General features: G+C 42.0%; 1 protein-coding gene across 3 annotated transcripts in view; it reads right to left on the reverse strand.

The window, feature by feature from the left end:
• Nucleotides 1-423: 423 nt before the first annotated feature.
• pak5 (p21 protein (Cdc42/Rac)-activated kinase 5) overlaps nt 424-18440 on the reverse strand; it is a 121670-nt gene continuing 103653 nt past the window's right edge. For all 3 annotated transcript variants that reach the window (XM_033991232.2, XM_055232054.1, XM_055232055.1), the window contains 5 exons: nt 18270-18403; nt 9540-9666; nt 7535-7660; nt 7323-7457; nt 424-3655 (listed from right to left, as the gene is read on the reverse strand). In XM_033991232.2, coding sequence (XP_033847123.1) covers nt 3500-3655; nt 7323-7457; nt 7535-7660; nt 9540-9666; nt 18270-18403 — 678 coding nt within the window. In that variant the 3' untranslated portion in view covers nt 424-3499. The remainder of the gene's footprint in view (nt 3656-7322; nt 7458-7534; nt 7661-9539; nt 9667-18269; nt 18404-18440) is intronic.

Below are 18440 nucleotides of genomic sequence, written 5' to 3' on the forward strand. Positions count from 1 at the left end.
ATGTGTAAAATAGAGGTAGTTGTCATCAAAATCATGTTAAAAGAAGTATCGTAATTTAGTGCATTTTTTCACACAAGTCTAGGTGAGCTATACTGGTCCATAGTGCGCTCAGTCCTTAAAGGGTTAATATCTTACGTTAACATCCCAGACACGTGTTCAGTTCTGTCTGTGCTTCATGTCGCTGAATAAATATAAATGTGTTACGTTAGCGTGATGTACTGATATTCAGCCTGTTGTTCTATGTTTTATTATTATAACTTGCCTTCTAAAGATAAAATGTCTGTAATCAGTCTCAGATTTTGTAAAATAAATTTGCCCCAAAAATGCAACTTATAGTCCGGAAAATACGGTACATGAGAAAAATGAAAAGTTCACTGAAAAACGCCAAAATAAAACTCCATTCAGCCGTGTTTTCTGGGTGTTTTGATTTTAATTGAAAGCAGCGTCACTGATAACAAACATGCAATATGACTGTACAAGCCACAGGGGCCACGACCCCCATTCAAGTCTGAGGATCCCACGCACATACACACTCGCACACATACACACACTCGCACACATACACGCATACACACACTCGCACAAACACCACTCGCACACACACACTCTCGCAGCCTCTCACACACTCAACAGATGACAAGCTTTCTGATGTCTACAGATAGAAACTTTTCCTCTCTTTCTCTGATTGACACACACACTTTTCTCTCGCTCACTCAACCTCTCACACTCATTCACAGATGACAAGCCTTCTGATGTCTACAGATAGAAACTCCCTCTCTTTTCCTTTCTCTCTTGCTCTCTGATAAACAAACACACACACACACACTCTTGCTTTCTCTGTTGTCTCTCTCTCTCCACTCTTTCTCCCTCTCTCTTTCTCTCTCACCGCTGTCTGTCTCACCCCACTTTTTGACAGACACTTGTATTTACACATCAGTGCAGGGCGGGGCAAAGGATTCTCTCTCACACACACAATCTCTCTCCCACCTTTCCATCCATCTCTCTCTTCCTATGTACACACAGATCACAGTGCTGTATGGGGCAGAGGACACGCTATTCACGCACACACACACACACACACACACACGCACAGAGACAGGAGAATGGCAGCGTTTGTGGTGCGTCTCGGTGAGTGACAGACGAGGCAGACGACAGGGTGCACTGTAAAAACTATAATGACGTGAGTTCAAATGACTTAAATTAAAAACAAATTTTTTTTTGTGTGGTTTTATTTAATTTTCAGGCAAAGGTTCAACAGTGTAAAAACTAGTGTCTTGGTAACGTGCGTTTAATTACGTTTGAATTAAAATTGCAGTACGGTCCGATAGAGCCCACGTCACAATATGTTACTGCTTTGCCTGTAATGTTTCAAATTAAAGCATTAACTTATCTCCATGGTGAAGAGCACGTTAACACTACCAGGCCGAATTAAAATGTCAGTTCTGTGCGTCCTACTGCCCTGTTACTTAGTCAGTGCGTTATAGAGAAGTTTAAAGTTACACTGTGGATCATTCCAGGCAATAACACAAAGTCTTTATGGGCACAGGCTCCACCAGAGAAGTTACATGGTCAACCTTTAATTTTTGTCAGTCGGGTAAGAACAATAAAGGATTAGTCCAAACGTGTAGTGCTTGTGGCAGTGGCACAGTGAGATGAGTGAACAACTGATAACGAGAAGGTGCCTGGGTCAAACCTTGCCCAATCACATGCAGTTGTTGTGTCCTTGTGCAAGACCATAGACTGTATATTTAAATGGACATAGCTAACATGCTAGGCACCGTGTTCCAAATAGGAAGTGATCATGTGCGCGCTTTTGACGCCATCGACTCTGGCTCCAATTCACTTTCTATTGAAAAACTGTGTCCTCGCTCTGTACCTGCTGCTGTCAGACTCGTCATTTTGGTCTTAAATGTTCGTATTAACCCGCTCTACGTGATCCTGGGGTTTTTATTTCGCTATTGTGTCTGTAAATGAAGATATAAACATTAATAACAGACAAATCCGGCGCCTTCTTTTCCCAAGGTTGCTCCCACTAGTGTTAGCAACAGGTTTGACAGCGTTGCTAAATATCTGCTCTCTGCTAAATGGCCGGTGCGGGTGGAAAGAGGCGTTATCGTCAACAGCCTCGCTCCAGATTGGCTCTTTGGTTGCTATGATACTCGCAAATACAGAACTCTGCTCCTAATTTGCCGCTATAACCGCTCTAGCCTGGATAAGTTTCACTCCATCGTTGACGTCACACTCGCTTAGTCCATTTCTGTACACAGTCTATGGGCAAGACACTACACCCACATTGTTCTAAACTTACTTATTAATTCAAGTCATTTAAACTCAAGTAGCCATTTTGTTTTTGCACTGTGAGTAAAATATGTGCGTCAACGTTTTTTGTTTTGTTTTTAAAGCGATCTTTGACAAACAATGAAACTTCTATTATAAAAACACGTTGGCATAGAATCACATTTTGAGCTGAAGTCCAAAACTACTCATTCTGTGCTACATTGAGTCAGTTACAGCGTCTGAAACAGTACAAGGTTTATCACGTGTTCATAACTGGGTATTGCTCCAATGAATTAGCTCTATGCCAACTTTTAAAAATGTCAAATCCCCCACCCCCCAAAAAAAAGAAATCACCAAAACACCAAAACAGAAATCCATCCTACTTAAACAAAAACAAAAAAAAAAATCCTTTAGTTCCAATAAATAAATAAATAAATATTCCAAATGTACAAAACAGTTTTAACCCTTTAACCCCCAACATCAAAATGGAAGTTCTGTCTACAAATATTGAGATAATAATAAATATATTTAGTATTTTAATAACATTTAGCTTAAGTTGGGTTTATTTTTGGGATAACTCTTTTTATATGATCTTTAAGCAAAAAAGTTGGATTATAAACAGTAGGAAAAAGATCTCTAGATTTAATACTGTTCATATCACAATGGTTACGACACGATAAAATTTGCAAATTATCAAAACTGTACAGAAGAAAATGCCTTTCTAAAATACATTTTGACAGTTAATTTTGTGAATATAACTGGATATTCACAGCCAGTATCGTCGTCCATTTTGAGACTGATGGCTATCAAAACTCTACACTGAAGAGTTCTTGTTAAGGAAGAGAGAAAAACGCTTCTATGTTCAAGTTCGTAAGAAATTTCGTCCTCTGCATTTGACCCGTCCTTCCTTCAAAGCCGCCGGGGCAACCTGTCCAGAGCACCCAAGGGACCCATCTCCGGATCTCGAGCTCGCATCTTGATCAGGACTAGCTCAGAAGCTTAGAACTACTAGCAAACGTCATTCCTCTAGCTTCAAAATGTCTTCTTCCTTGTGTACGTGGTTATATATTCCTCTAGCTAATCTACGTCAACTTTTGTGAGAGTTCGTGGCACACCGTAGTGTTGCCCTGTTTCGCAGAAGTGCCCCCCCGGTGGTGTGGAGCAGAGTCTTGCGCGGGGGGTGTTAGTTTGGGAGCAGACAGAAGGGGGAGGAGAGAGGGGGTCAGCGGTGCCTGTAGTGCCTCATAAGGGGGACGATACACGACGGGGGTCCGGACATTTTGAGGAAGGGATGCTGGAGCAAGTCTTGGGCTGTGGAGCGTTGAGATGGTTCTCTCACCAACATGCGGTCCAAGAAGGATCGGAGCACAGATGACACCTGCAGGATGGGAGGAGAAAACGCAAAAAATTTAGTGAAAAGTGTACAAGCTAGACATCCTGAGATTTCAAATCAGAAATGAGCAGTGGTTGAAGAGGTACTCCATTTTGTTACGCAAGTAAAAACACAAATACTCGATCAAAAAAAATATACTCAAAAGTATTAAAAGTACCCGTTTACCTGTACTTGATGAGTAATAAGTAAAAGTATTTTTTGCAGATTTTGAGTCTTATAAAGCCTCAAATGTAGCGCTTTATTTGTGTTGAACTTTAACAGAAAGACTTAAATCGATAATTTTTTTTTTACCTGTTTTTATTTGTATATTTTTGTTTTCTCAAATTTTGAACGTGTTAAAAATAAACCCTCAGCCTTTTCAGCAGGTCTCTAACAATAATAAATACTTTTAATTTTCTGTCCTGTTCAAAAATGTAGTGGAGTAAAAGTAAACAGTACAGCAGTGGTCCCCAACTACTGGGCCATTACTCATTTGCTACCGGGCCGCACAAAAATGTAAATCATTTATCAGCGGTCGCATCTTCTTCGATGCAACTTTCACCTATCCCTCATGACGAGCTAATAAGTTCGTCCGCAGATATATAATGAAAATCCCGATATGAAATCGCCACAGAAATCTATTTGATGTAGTGTCAAGTTTATTATCTGCTCTTGTCCTCCGCGATGACGTGTCCCGTATAACACATCAGACACGTCGCCCAAAAGTAGAGCCACAAGCGAGTGAAAATGAGACAAAACAAAAGTCTTTAACAAAGGGAAAAGGCCGACTGAGGACCCAGAAGAGGAGCCTATGACCTCCAAGAAAAAGAAAGATACATTTAACAGACACCAGGAATCCTACTTAAAATCTGGGTTTGTCGCTACAGGTGAGTCTCACGCGCTGAGTCCGCTCTGCTTAATATGTGAGAAAAGCAAATGAGGCAATGAAACCCTCAACACTACTTTGGCACATGGAGACTAAGCACCTGGGATTAAAAGATAAGATTTGGAGTTTTCTGAAAGAAACAAACGTGAGCAAGAAGGAAAGAAGAAACAAGTGCAGGGCTCCCACTGATGCAGCGAGTGGTGAGTTGTATTTTTTATGCACTTAACTTACTTTTGTCCATATTTATCTGCGGGGTGGGTGCAGAAGAGATCCGGGCAGCAGTTCGAGGCGGGGATCTCGACGACCGGATCTCCGGACATGGAGACTAGCTCTGGGGACATGGAATGTCACCTCTCTGTCATGCCCTTGTGTGTAATGACAGTGACACTTGGAGGGGAGTGATTGGGAGGAATGGCCTCCCCGATCTGAACCTGAGTGGTGTTTTGTTATTGGACTTCTGTTCTAATCACAGTTTGTCCATAACAAACACCATCTTCGAGCACAAGGGTGTCCATCGGTGCACGGTGGCACCAGGACACTCTAGGTCGGAGGTCGATGATCGACTTTGTTGTCGTGTCATCTGATCTCCGGCCGCGTGTCTTGGACACTCGGGTGAAGAGAGGGGCTGAGCTGTCAACCGATCACCACCTGGTGGTGAGTTGGATCCGCTGGCAGAAGAGGAAGCCGGACAGACCTGGCAGGCCCAAGCGCATCGTGAGGGTCTGCTGGGAACGTCTGGTGGACCCCTCTGTCAGAGGGGCCTTCAACTCACACCTCCGGGAGAGCTTCTCCCTGTTCCCGGTGCATGTTGGACTCCGCCAGGGCTGCCCTTTGTCACCGGTTCTGTTCATTATATTTATGGACAGAATTTCTAGGTGCAGCCAGGGGCCGGAGGGGGTCTGGTTCGGGAACCACAGGATTTCATCTCTGCTGTTTGTAGATGATGATGATGTCCTGATGCTTCTTCGAGCCAGGACCTGCAGCAGGCACTGGGGCGGTTTGCAGCCGAGTGTGAAGCGGCTGGGATGAGAATCAGCTCCTCCAAATCCGAGGCCATGGTTCTTGACCGGAAAAAGGTGGTTTGCTCTCTCCGGGTGGGTGGTGAGTCTCTGCCCCAAGTGAAGGAGTTCAAGTATCTCGGGGTCTTGTTCACGAGTGAGGGAAGGATGGAGCGTGAGATTGACAGGCGGATCGGTGCAGCGTCTGCAGTGATGCGGTCGCTGTATCGGTCCGTTGTGGTGAAGAAGGAGCTGAGCCGGAAGGCGAAGCTCTCGATTTACCGGTCAATCTACGTTCCTACCCTCACCTATGGTCATGAGCTCTGGGTAATGACCGAAAGGACAAGATCACGGATACAAGCGGCTTTCTTCCGCAGGGTGGCCGGAAGTAAGGGATGCCGTCAAGCTGAAGGAGGAGTCCTATCGAGCCTTGCTGGCTCATGGGACTCCTGAGGCAGCTGATGAGTACAGGCGTGCCGGGGAGGCGACGTTCTGGCAAACTGTCCGACGCCTCAAGAAATACTTTGAGGATCCAGTCATGTCTTCCGAGGGACCTGGAGGCAGACATCATGCCGAGTATCTCAACTGTCTTGGCTGACACGTCTCTGCAACATCACGTGGCGGTCGGGGACAGTATCACTGGACTGGCAGACCAGGGTGGTGGTCCTCTGTATAAGAAGGGAGAATCCCACCGATGTTGAACCTCGGATTCAGGAGGAGCAGTGTGGTTTTCGTCTCAGTCGTGGAACACTGGACCAACCAGCTCTATACTCTCCATTGGGTCCTCGAGGGGTTCGCCCAACCAGTCCACATGTGTTTTGTGGACCTGGAGAAGGTATTCAACCATGTCCCTCGTGGTGTATTGCCGGCAGTAAGTCGCACCTGTTCCCAGTGCATGTTGGACTCCGCCAGGACTGCCCTTTGTCACCTGTTCTGTTCATCATATTTATGGACAGAATTTCTAGGCGGGGCCGGAGGGGGTCTGGTTCGGGAACCACAGCATCTCATCTCTGCTGTTTGTGGATGTTGTTGTCCTGATGGCTTCTTTGGGCCAGGGTGGCTGGGCGCGCCCTTAGGGATAGGGTGAGGAACTCAGTCAGCCAGGAGGGACTATGTCTCTTGGCTGGCCTGGGAACGCCTTGGGGTCCCACCTTGGACTGCTGCCCCGGATAAGCGGAAGAAAATGGATATGTGTTCTCAAGGGGCTATTTAAGCATATTGAGCAGTTAAAAAAAGGTCTCATTGCAGCTTAACAGGTCGCAGTATCAAGGCATTTAGAGATGAGTAATAGCCCTCAGGACAAAAGTGTTCCAAGCATCACAATGCCATTATGTTACTGTGTTCATGCCTTCAATGTGGCTGTTTTGGCCTAAAGCTCTCTGCTGTCTTTTGTCTAGTTAGAATTCAGGAGGTACTGGGGTATAGCCGGGGCATCTGTAGTACGGATGCCCCGGAGAAGTAACTCTACACCAAGGTTTTTTTTTTACTACTTTTACTTTACTGTTATTATTAATTACTACCAGTCAAAGCTTTGGGCACACCCTCCCATTCAGTGTTTTTTTCCCCTAATTTATACATTTTGTATACATACAGAAGATACCAAATATATGAAGTAAAATATATAAGATTATGTTGTAAAGTCCTGAGCTGCTTTTGCGACAGTGTGTGTCCAAAGTTTTGACTGATAGTTTATTTTGCCCTTGTATATACAATATTTATTAAATGGAAACAAGTCAGGTACTGTCCCTTTAACTAAGTAAGATTAATGATGACATGAATTTGCATTTACCTTATGCGACTCCTTTAGCCTTGGTGGCAAGTTGTCGCGTATCCTCCTCATGGCCTGTAGGGGGGGCTCATTGAAGTACGGCGGCTCTCCATCCACCATCTCAATCACCATGATGCCCAGAGACCAGATGTCCACCTGATCAGACGAAAAGAAGTTGCTTAAACACAGAATAACCCAGGACAGGGACAAAAAGTGAAACTCCCCCATCTCACCTCTGTGCCGTACGGGAGCCGTGAGATGACTTCCGGGGCCATCCAGTAGGGGGTGCCAACCAGAGACTTCCTCTTGGGCACCTCTTTGGAGACTTGGGCGCAGAAGCCAAAGTCTGACAGTTTGATCTGCAAACAAACAATCCAGAACTTTTCATCAAGTTTCAAGGCCAATCGAGGGGCCATAGGCTGGTGATCAAAGCACTCTGTAGTTTAAATGTTTTTTTTTTTGTTAGAGAATTTATTACACCAGTGATCGTGTTGGTCCGGCTCTGCTCGACATGGCTGAAATTAAATATGGCCCTTGGCAAAAATAATTAAGCCTGAACCACCAGACTATTAAAACACCGACAGTATCAGCGCTTAAAGGTTCTATATTATGCAGAATTAAGTATGGTGAGGAGGGTAAACTTGGCGGCTAGGCTTCGGCAGAGAGACTGATCGATTGGATAGATGGTGGTGAAGAGGAGCGAACAGAGAGGCTGAGGAAGCTGATGCTCTTACTGCTGTTGTTATGATAAGACGACAAGATGGTGGAACACAGAGTGAATGTATTTAAATAAATTCCCTGAGACATGATTGGCTGTAAGGCGAAAATATCAGGCTCTGATTGGACAGAGTTGTAAACAAACTCTTCCTGGTTGAATTTCGTCTTTCTAAACCCGTGTCATCAGCCATTGAATCCAGAATCTCGTTCCAACAAGTACAGTGACCTTCTTTGATCAAGAGCTTTGCGGAAAAGCACTAATCTTCTATATTAGGAGCCTCATTATTCCTCAATTAATCATGTCTTATCAGCAGACATTAGAGGCTTTAATTACAGTGGTACAAGGGCTAATTTATGCTGATGGGTTTCTGGAAGAATTTGTTGACGAGTGGCAGGCCTAGCACCCACGGAGAAGGTCAGTGTTTGTGTGAGACAGGAGCAGAGACAGGAGCGCAGCACAGTACAGAGGACGGTGTTATTTGAACTATAGGGGTCATAAATGTTAAGTAAATTAAATAAGCCGTGTAGCAGAATTGGATTATGTCAAAATTTCAAATACGGGGGCAAAGGTCAATTTTACTATAATGGTGAGGGAGCGTTGTAGAAGGTAATAAACAGAATGAAAATGCCTGACTGTCGAAGCTGATTAATTTTACGGGTAGGTTCACACTGGAACTGAGATTAAACATGGATTAGAACTGGACCAAACCAAGTCTACATCAGGACTAAACCAGGACAAGCGAGAATACAGCCTAAGTTAGAGTTCAGGTCCACAACGGAAATAACATTTCTGACAGTGTTGCTAAACGCTAAACCCAATCAAACCTGTTGGTAACGTTGGTGGGCACGACATCGGGGAAGGAACACACCTGATCTGTTTATTAATGTTCATATCGTGATTTACCGAAACAATAGCAAAATAAAAATAGAGTATAAAAGTATCTGAATGTATTGTTAATATTTTTTTTAATATCTGTAGGAGCCAAGTTTTGGTTTATGTTTGGTAAAGCGCAAATTCAGAGTGTTAATATTTTAATGTTAATAAATGATGTTTTATGTTAATATTTGATTTATATGTATAAGCTACACTTATTTTATTGCATTAATGTTGATTTTGGAAAATGTCTTAGGTATGTCATTATTGAAGTTTTACGTAAATATGTCACTTTAAGAGCGACAGCGACACGAGGGAAAACAGCACGCACTGTGAGAACGTGTGAGGCAGAGCATAAAGACGGAGCCAAACGGTTTTCTTACTGTAGTATTGTTTATTTTTGAGAATTACTTGATTTGATTACTTCTGCATTTATGTATAATTTAGTCATTACTTATGGTGTTAACAAATGTCAGCTAAGATTTATCTGAGAGCCAGACGCAGTCGTCAAAAGAGCCACGTCTGGCTCGCGAGCCATAGGTTCCCGACCCCTCGTTAGTAGATTAACCATGCCCATTTATATATACAGCCTATGATTAAAATCCTTTCTGGTTTGGATGTAGGGACATATATAACAGCGTTCTTACCCTGCCGTCGCTGGTGAGAAGGATGGAGTCGCTCTTGATGTCTCTGTGGATGACGCCCTGAGTGTGGAGGTACGACAGAGCCCTCAGCACAGACAGACACACCGTCGCAATCTGCTCCTCGTTCATCCTATAACAGAACAACACATTCACTTTAGTTTATACCCTGCAGATTATAAACATTTTAATATCTGCTGGTAAATATGCATTATGTACATGGAGGAAATGGAAGCCTAGCAGCAGAAAGATGAGTTAGATCTACTTTTAAGACAGTGGAGGGAATGGACCAAATTTTGAAGTAATAAAAAGCATCGGGAGGAGATGCCAGTGGGACTTTGGAGCGACTTTGTCTCTTGGCTGGCCTGAGAACAGTTTGGGGTCCCACCAAAGGAGTTGGAGGAAGTGTCTGGGGTGTGGGAGTCGTTGGTTTAGTCTTCTGCCCCTGTGACTCCAGATAAATCAGAAGAAAATGGATGGATGGAGTCTCACCCCAGAAGAGACCTTACAGAGAGAACATGCAAACTCCACAGAAAGGCCGCACGCAATCTGCAAATTGAACCCAGAACTTTGTTGTTGTGAGGGCTGAAGATCATATCGCTCAAACAGATTAATTTCCGTGTGGCAAATAGTTTCTTGATGTTGATGACACATTGAAAAAAAACATTAATCTTACTAATTACTTACTATATGGTCAATGCTCACGTTTTTATATAGCGTTTTTCCACCTTCAAGTCACTCAAAGCCCATTCACACACACACATTCATACACAAGTGCACAGAAACACTGAGGGTGAGGTGGGCTAAGTGTCTTGCCCAAGGACACAACAACAGCATTAAACTGTAGGAGCTGGAATCGCACACCGCCAACCTGTGAGTCAGTGGATCTGCTCAACCGATGATGTTTATGTCGAACCACCAACCTTCAGATATTAAACTTTTAGAAACTAGTCTGCAAAGCTCAATTGTCCAGGACTGATTCATGGGACAAAAGGTTATTAAAGGCACTCATCTGGACAATGTTTTTGAAATGGACTCAAGGTACCGACCTGGAGAGCGAGGACCGCTACTGCCCTGAAGGGACCGGGGACTATCTTTGAAACCTAATCGTTTTTCTTAATGTCTGCAAACGCGCACAATACGATACATCACAATGACGGGTTTAACCACTGCGCGAGCTAAAACGCCTCTCTCATCGTCTCTATCCGCAGCCCTTTTCCCAGCGGCTGTACGGTCAGAGCAGGAGGGCCCCATATGGACACTCACTGCGCTAACATGCTATTGCTAGCTCCACTGAACATTAACGCTTAGCTCCAGCTGGCCCACAGACACACAACACGCTAAGCTAACTCCAAACATGTGCTCACTCCCTTCCTCACTCTTAGGTCAGAGAGGACGATGGTTTTTCTATAAATAAATGAAAAAAAAACAACCTTTATATTCATCTTATAAATTATTGAGATCGTAATTTGAATGACTAGTTTTTGAAGTACCAATATTTTCTCCACAAAAAACAAAATATCCTGTTCTGCAAGCTGCTAACCGTGTAGTTTAGATCTGTGCAAACATGTTCTGAGACATTGTTGTGTGTCAGATGCCCTCCCTGTGTCTCCATGGAGGCTTATTCTGCATAAAACCACAAAATTGACTCTTTAAGCCATGATATAATGTTGTTACCTCCTCAAAAACACACCTGGAGTTGTTTTGCTTCATTCGCACATGCTTGAGTAACACTTTTTACTTTTACTCTGTCTACATCTCCAAAGCTCAAACTGCCCTGTTCCACCTTGTGATGTCATGAAGTGGTAGTTTTCGAGTTTACAGCTTCCTTTTTAAGTGAAAAATCAGCCTAAATATGCAGGGTTTGTGTGTTAAACATGTGCAAATGAAACAAAAGAACTCCAGGTATGTTTGTGATGATGAAACATTATAACATAGATCAGAAAATAGTGTAATATGGGCCCTTTAAAATCTAAATCTCAAATCGTTCAGCTCTATTGTAATTGTGAGAAACCCGCCCCGGGCTGTATTCGTACATAAGGAGACAAATTTGATGGCAGAGACGGGAGCAGATTTGACAGTCACACGTGTATGCATTCACAGGCATAAATGAGGTTTGGGATAATGGAGAAAACAACAGGCTAATGCAAAGTGAATGAGGGAAAGCGGAGCCAGCCAATCCACCTCCTCCCTGCTGCCTCGAGCTCTCACGACGTAGATCCTACACCCACGCGCCACAACTCTCTCCATAATGAACTCATTTGTTCAGGTTTAAGGAGCATTTTAACCAAGCGGCGTCTTATGCTAACCAGGCGTGGGACGATATTGAAATTTGGTGTCACGATTATCACGGCCAAAGTAATTGCGATTAACGATTATGAATAAAATTAAATGTTCTAGATAGGAACAATCACAATTTTAATATTATGAATAAGTTCCTGTTATAGTTTGTACTTTGTTATAAGTGAAAACAACCGTTATCTACACAAGATCATCAGGGAGAAATTGTTTTTTTCTGCACATTCTCGTTACACAATGGTGATTATCTTTGTTGGCGATTATCATCATTATATAAAAAGTGCAAATTACGATTACTGTCAAACCTAAATGATATTACTGTCTATCGTCTCATCCCTAATGCTAACCTGGCTAGCTCTGAAAAGCAACGTGCGATAAAAGTATGCTATGTAACTTTTGCGGTGGAGTTCTACCCTGCTCGTCTCCATGGAGATGTTGCTTTGGCGTAAATTATGGGGTTAAACGTATCCATCTTGCATTTATTCACTTCAGCTGGGGGTAAGGTGGGTTAAGCGTCTTGCCCAAGGACACAAATCGCACCGCCAACCTGTGGGTCTGTGGATCTGACCACACAACTAAAGGTGTTTATTTCGAGAGCGAGATTCGAACCGCCAACCTTCGGATCACCAGACAAAGACCTTCAAATAGAACGTTACATAAAAGTGTTCCTTGAAGGGTAACAGGTCATCCACACTACTTTGCTTGAAATGTTGAACAGAACGGTATTAAAGCTTTATATCTCCATGGAGACAAGAGGGTGACGCCACCAGGCCAAGTTACAAGTCAGATCTGTGGAGATTTGTCCCTGTTCATAGTAAGAATCCATATTTTCAAGGTATTTTTGGAGCAATAACAACATCTGCAACTGAACACATGTACGATAGACAGGTTTAATGCCATACTTTGGAACAATTAATTAGAAAAGGTACATAGTGCGCCTTTAAATAAATCACCGTTCTATTTTGTGAGTGCATGTCTAAAAGAAATAAGGGTCTTTGTTGGGATAAAATCTATATTCAATGCCTTAACAACCAAATAAAACGTCTCTTTGCTTCTACATCAACGGAAACTGAAACACGTTTTAACCTTTTACAAAAAAAACGGACTCCCTCTGACACAAGTCCCCAGATTGTAACTAAAATCTGGGACGCTCGGGTGAATAAACACATCCAATCTCACAGAAAACAGGATCAGTCGAAGAGAAAATTGTTCCTAAACACAAAGTGAAAAACAGTTTTAATAACGAGCCTGTAAAGCCTGTCACGAGGACGCAGAATTACCCATGCACCCCTGCGCACGCACACACACACACACACCCGCACACACACACCCGCACACACACACACACACACACACCAGGAGCACTTAGATGGATAAATGACTGTGTAGTGAAGCTCATTAACAAACTCCAAAGTATAATTGAAATTGTAATGTGACAGACTCCGCCAATGAGGGAATTTTAATGCGCTTTCTGTATAACCTGCAAATCTGGAATGTCTCTCAGCCTGAAATATTCCACAGTATGGCTTTAAACGCATGGATTTCGCATTTATTCATCCATATATGTTTTTTTTGCTCAAGAAAAAATACGTTCTTACAGTGGGCAGGATTGCTTCTCCACAGATCTGACCTGTAACGTAGCCAGTGGCGTCACTTTGTTTCCATTGAGGTCAATAAACTCCACTAGAAAAGTTACGTAGTGCCCTTTTAATAATATCTAACCACCTAGCTTCTCAAAGATGTTACTGTTCAGTCCTATCCCAACATGATAATAAAATGAGCCATGGCTGCCCTGGGGCGGACTGATAAAGACATGTCTGCACACATGCCCATCAAACTTGTATATAAGAAAGATGATAAGTGTCTTGCCCAAGGACATAACAGTACAGTATATGTCTTGGCTGGAGTTTAGTTTGAACCATAGACTGTTTATATAAATAGACATAGGTAACCCGCTAGCCGCCGCGTTCCAAACAGGAAGTGAGCACGTGTGCACTTCTGACTCCATTGACTCTGGCTTCAATTCACTTTCTATTGAAAAACTGTCTCCTCTCTCTGTCTCTGCTGCTTCAGACTCATTTTGGTCTTAAATGTTCATATTAACCCTCTACATGATCCTGGGGTTCTTTTTTATATATATATATTTTTATTTTATTTTATTTTGAGGGTTTTTTTTTTTTTGTTATTTTGAGGTTTTTTGTTTTTTTTTTATTTTGATTTTCTTGTTTGTTTTTTTTAGTTATTGTGAGTTGTGTTTTTTGTTATTTTGAGTTTTTTTTAATTATCACTTCTTTTAGTTGTTTTGAGTTGTTTTTTTGTTTGTTTTTTTTCTTAATTTTTTTTTGTTATTTTGAGTTGTTTTCATATTTTTTTTTAGTTATTTTGAATTTTTTTTTTTTACTATGTCCTCTCTCTGTCTCTGCTGCTGTCAGACTCATTTTGGTCTTAAATGTTCGTATTAACCCTCTACATGATCCTGGGGTTTTTATTTCACTATTGTGTCTGTAAATCAAGATATGAACATTAATAACAGACAAATCAACTGCCGCCTTTCCCTGAGGTCGTGACCGCTAAACTTTGATCGACAGCATTGCCAAGCGCCTGCTCCCTGCTAAACTAGTGGTGTAGGCGGGAAGGGGCGTCACCTTCAACCACTTCACTCCGGATTGGCTCTTTTGTTGCTATGATACTCGCAATCAGAACTTGGCTCCACATTCGCCGCTATAACTGCTCTAGCCTCGTTGAGCTTCGTTTGACTGGAGCTGAACGCTGTGGGTGACGTCAACTTAGTCCACTTCTTTATACAGTCTAAGGCTTGAACCACCGACCTTCTGGTAAAAGGTCGGAACATGAACCACTGTCTACTCCAGTTTTAAGTATTTACATAGATTTAATGATTTCAATAAATAGAATTTTTTTTAAATTGCAATTAGATTTTTGTATGATTTTGCTACTTTTTTTTTTTTTTTTTTTTTTACCCCATTGTCGGATATTTTTGGTTCTAATTGACAAATAATCCCGTCAGAAAACGTTTAAACGAGTTAAAACGCTGAGCTGACGTTTGTAGATTTGCACAATGGGGTTTGTGTGTTTGCACCAGAACAGGCCCGTTGTGCACAGCTGAGTGAGCTGAAAAGCCTGACGCCACATGAGGCAGACTGCGGTTATTTCTGCAACAAAACACTCATAAAAATAGCACAACCTGGACATGTGAACACAGCATCTATAGAAGAACTTGGACAACTGTGAAGATCGGACTTTTCAATTAGTGTTGGGTCAGTGTCTGTATATGTAGAAATGGGCTTCGCGTTGTACTATTTTTGGAGAATACTAACAAAAAGGTGTTGTTTCCATAGCGATGTTACGCAGTATGGCGTTAAAGAAGACCTACTTTGCTTGTGTGTCGCTCTGTAGTTATAATCTGTGAGGCCCGTAGATCATTGTGGTGTAATTTGGATATTTTAAGTCGCAGTATTCATCTAAAACTCAGTGGGAGACAACGTCGCCGTAAAGAGCGATGGGCGTGTCCCGGTGGAGGTGAAAATGTGGTTAATTGGCAAAATGGCGTGATTAAAGATTACGCAAACATGCACGGATCACTTCAAATACAACTTCGGGCGAGTAAATGATGACAGGAAACAATTATAATATGGTTAAAAGAAGCAGAATAGGTCTGATTTAAATTGATCTATCTTGCATTTATTAATTTATAAGTATTTTTGTCTTTTTGTCTGTGCTCGTTTCCTTGGAGACAGATACATTTAATGCCATACTAGCCTGACAGACCCTCGTCCAGAAAAGTTACACACTGCGCCTTTCAGAGCGACGGGTCATCTATATTGCTTCAACGAAACGGCATTAAGCTTTTACGTCACCATAGAGACAAGCAGGGTACATCACCGGGCCAAGTTACAGGCCAGATCTACGGAGACGAGGCGAACCCATTCACAGTAAATATGCATGTTTTTCAATGTATTTTTGAGCAACAATAAATAATTTTTGGAGATTGCTTAACATATTGACGTATCTTGAGTGTCTTGCCCCAGGACACAGTGACAGTATGCAGCGTGGCTAATATTTGAGAATAGGGAATCGAACCAGCAACCTTTAAATTGATACAACTCTCTAAGAATCAGCTTAGATCACTTTATTATGATATTTTGGAGATTACAAACAAAAGGGTTTTATATAATAATTTTCAATAGACTCAAATCTGTAGTACAATTTCACATATAGCACAAATGTGGAGGTGAGGTGAAGTGTCTTGCCAAAGGACACACTGACAGTACGCAATGTTGATAATCTTGAAGAATGGGGAATTGAACCAGCAACCTTTACATTTGGATCAACATGGTGTATTGGTACATTAAAAAGATTTAGAATTTGAAAATAACCTCCAAAAAAATGTGAGTTTAAAGATGCACAATGTAACATTTTCAGGCGCCTCTTCCATGGAGGTGTAAATAATTTGACTGGAATGTTTCTCAGTATGGCATTAAACCTTTCTTAAATCTTGTGTATATATTATAAGTATTTCCGTAACCTCAACACCTTGGAAAAACACGCATTCTTACGGTGAGCAGGGTCAGCTTTCCACAGATCTAACCTGTAACTTGTTGTTTCCATGTAGATAAGTTAATGTCATAACATCTCCATGGCAACAAGCAGCAGATGCAGTTTCATAGTGTTGCTTTAAAGATTAGCCAGCAGCCATTTTGTATTATATCTGAAAGAAAAACGCATTTTTTTTGTAATCGATCTGTTTTGCAACGCAGATAAAACTAGACTCAAGCTAAAAAAACTCTCATTCTTATTCTGTACCTGAAAAACCGAACTGTGCAACGTATTTAAAACGGCGACTATAGACAAAACGCTTAGTGCTTCTAATAATATCCATCCCCGGTTTTCCATTAGCGGCTTTAGCTAGCGCTCGCGGGCATCCTGATCAACTGGAACGTGCATACGCAAACAGGCTAACATCTGTGTGGGAGACGCGTTCAAGTGCAACCTCCACAAAGCGTGTTATTAACATCTGACACGTCGCAGACACTCCACGCAAATGACTGTAATCAAACGCCGCACAAAGTAGGTCCAAAACAATGACAAGACCAGCCCACCAGCCATTATGCAAAAGTTTGAGACGGTTTCTTCCCCGTACGAGCCGGTGCGGCGCTCGGGATTCGTGAGGGTTTGCGCCGCACCTTTAGCCTCCAGTGAGATTATAACGAGAGGGCGTTTAGGCAAGAATGGATTGTTTTATAATGTGACCACGAAGTTTGAGCGAAAGTGGTTTGAATATTGTCAACGATATCGTACGTAACATAAGAACTATTTGCAGAAAATCTATAAGAGAAAGTGGCTCAGTGGCAGTAACGGAAAGTAACTGAATATGTGTAATGAAAATGCATATTGCGAATAGTAATTTTGAGTAAAAGTAGTAAAGTATTTTTACTAAAGTATATATTTTCGGTATCTGTACTTAACTTAGATTACGTAGAGTTTAAACTGAATACTTTTTATTTTTACTCCACTACATTTTTTAACTGGACTGAAAAGTAAACTAAGTATTCAGAATACTGTTCTCTGATCGGACCATGCAACAAAATACATATTCATTTGTGTATTCTGTAACAACATTCATTTTCAGAGTATTCTTCCCATCACTGCTCAAGGTTTGGACCCTCGATTCACACTCAGACCAACTTTCAACTTGAGATATGATTTGAGGTGTTTAGTTTACACACTTTTAGCAAATTAATAAGTAAAGACTTGCTTGCTGCTGGTGTGATTGCTGACTTATGTTGGGTTCTTGGGCAAGACACTTATGAATGGACAGTTTAATTTAGGGATAACAGTAATTTATTTGGTCATGAGTTACTTTTTATGAACCAGCAAAGTAATGATTAAATAATTTTTGGGGAGAAGTAATGGGTGGTAGTAGAGTAAAGTAATAACTACATGAGTGTTTTATTGGTGTGATCGTAGGATGATGGAGCAGATTGGCAGCCTATAACCTGTCAGTCTGCCCCAGGACAGCTGTGGCTTCAGTAGTAACTTAAGAGCCAAGGTAATGGAAGACCCAGGACATTTTGGAGGGACTATGTCTCTCGGCTGGCCTGGGAACGCCTTGGGATTCTACCGCAGGAGCTGGTGGAAGTTTGTTTTTTTTAGTTTTTCCTTGCCTAGAAGAAAAGTCTAAGGACAGGGGATGTTCTAGGACAGTTCTCCATTTGCTTGTTTTCTGTTGATTAATTTGTTTCCGTTTCATTGTTGATTTTCTAACTTTCTGTTGGTAAAATTAATTCTCACGTTCAGTCCTAAGAGGCGACTGCTGCTGTGATTTCAGGCTTTACAAAAAGACACTGAATTGAATCGAAAACTGCCGCTAAGATAAGTGAAAGTGAAAATGGATGGATGGGATTGACCGGAGCCGTTTACCTGGTGTGAGTGACGATGTCGGTCAGAGCCCCTCCCTCCAGAAACTCCATGACAACCCACAGCTCGTCTCCGACCAGGTAACTGTTGTACATGTCCACCACGTTGTCATGGTGATAATCTCGCATTATCACCACCTAAATCACAAAGACACATTCAAAATCACATTCAGGC

The sequence above is a fragment of the Periophthalmus magnuspinnatus genome, chromosome 24, assembly GCF_009829125.3.
Source record: "Periophthalmus magnuspinnatus isolate fPerMag1 chromosome 24, fPerMag1.2.pri, whole genome shotgun sequence".
NCBI classification, from domain to species: domain Eukaryota; kingdom Metazoa; phylum Chordata; class Actinopteri; order Gobiiformes; family Gobiidae; genus Periophthalmus; species Periophthalmus magnuspinnatus.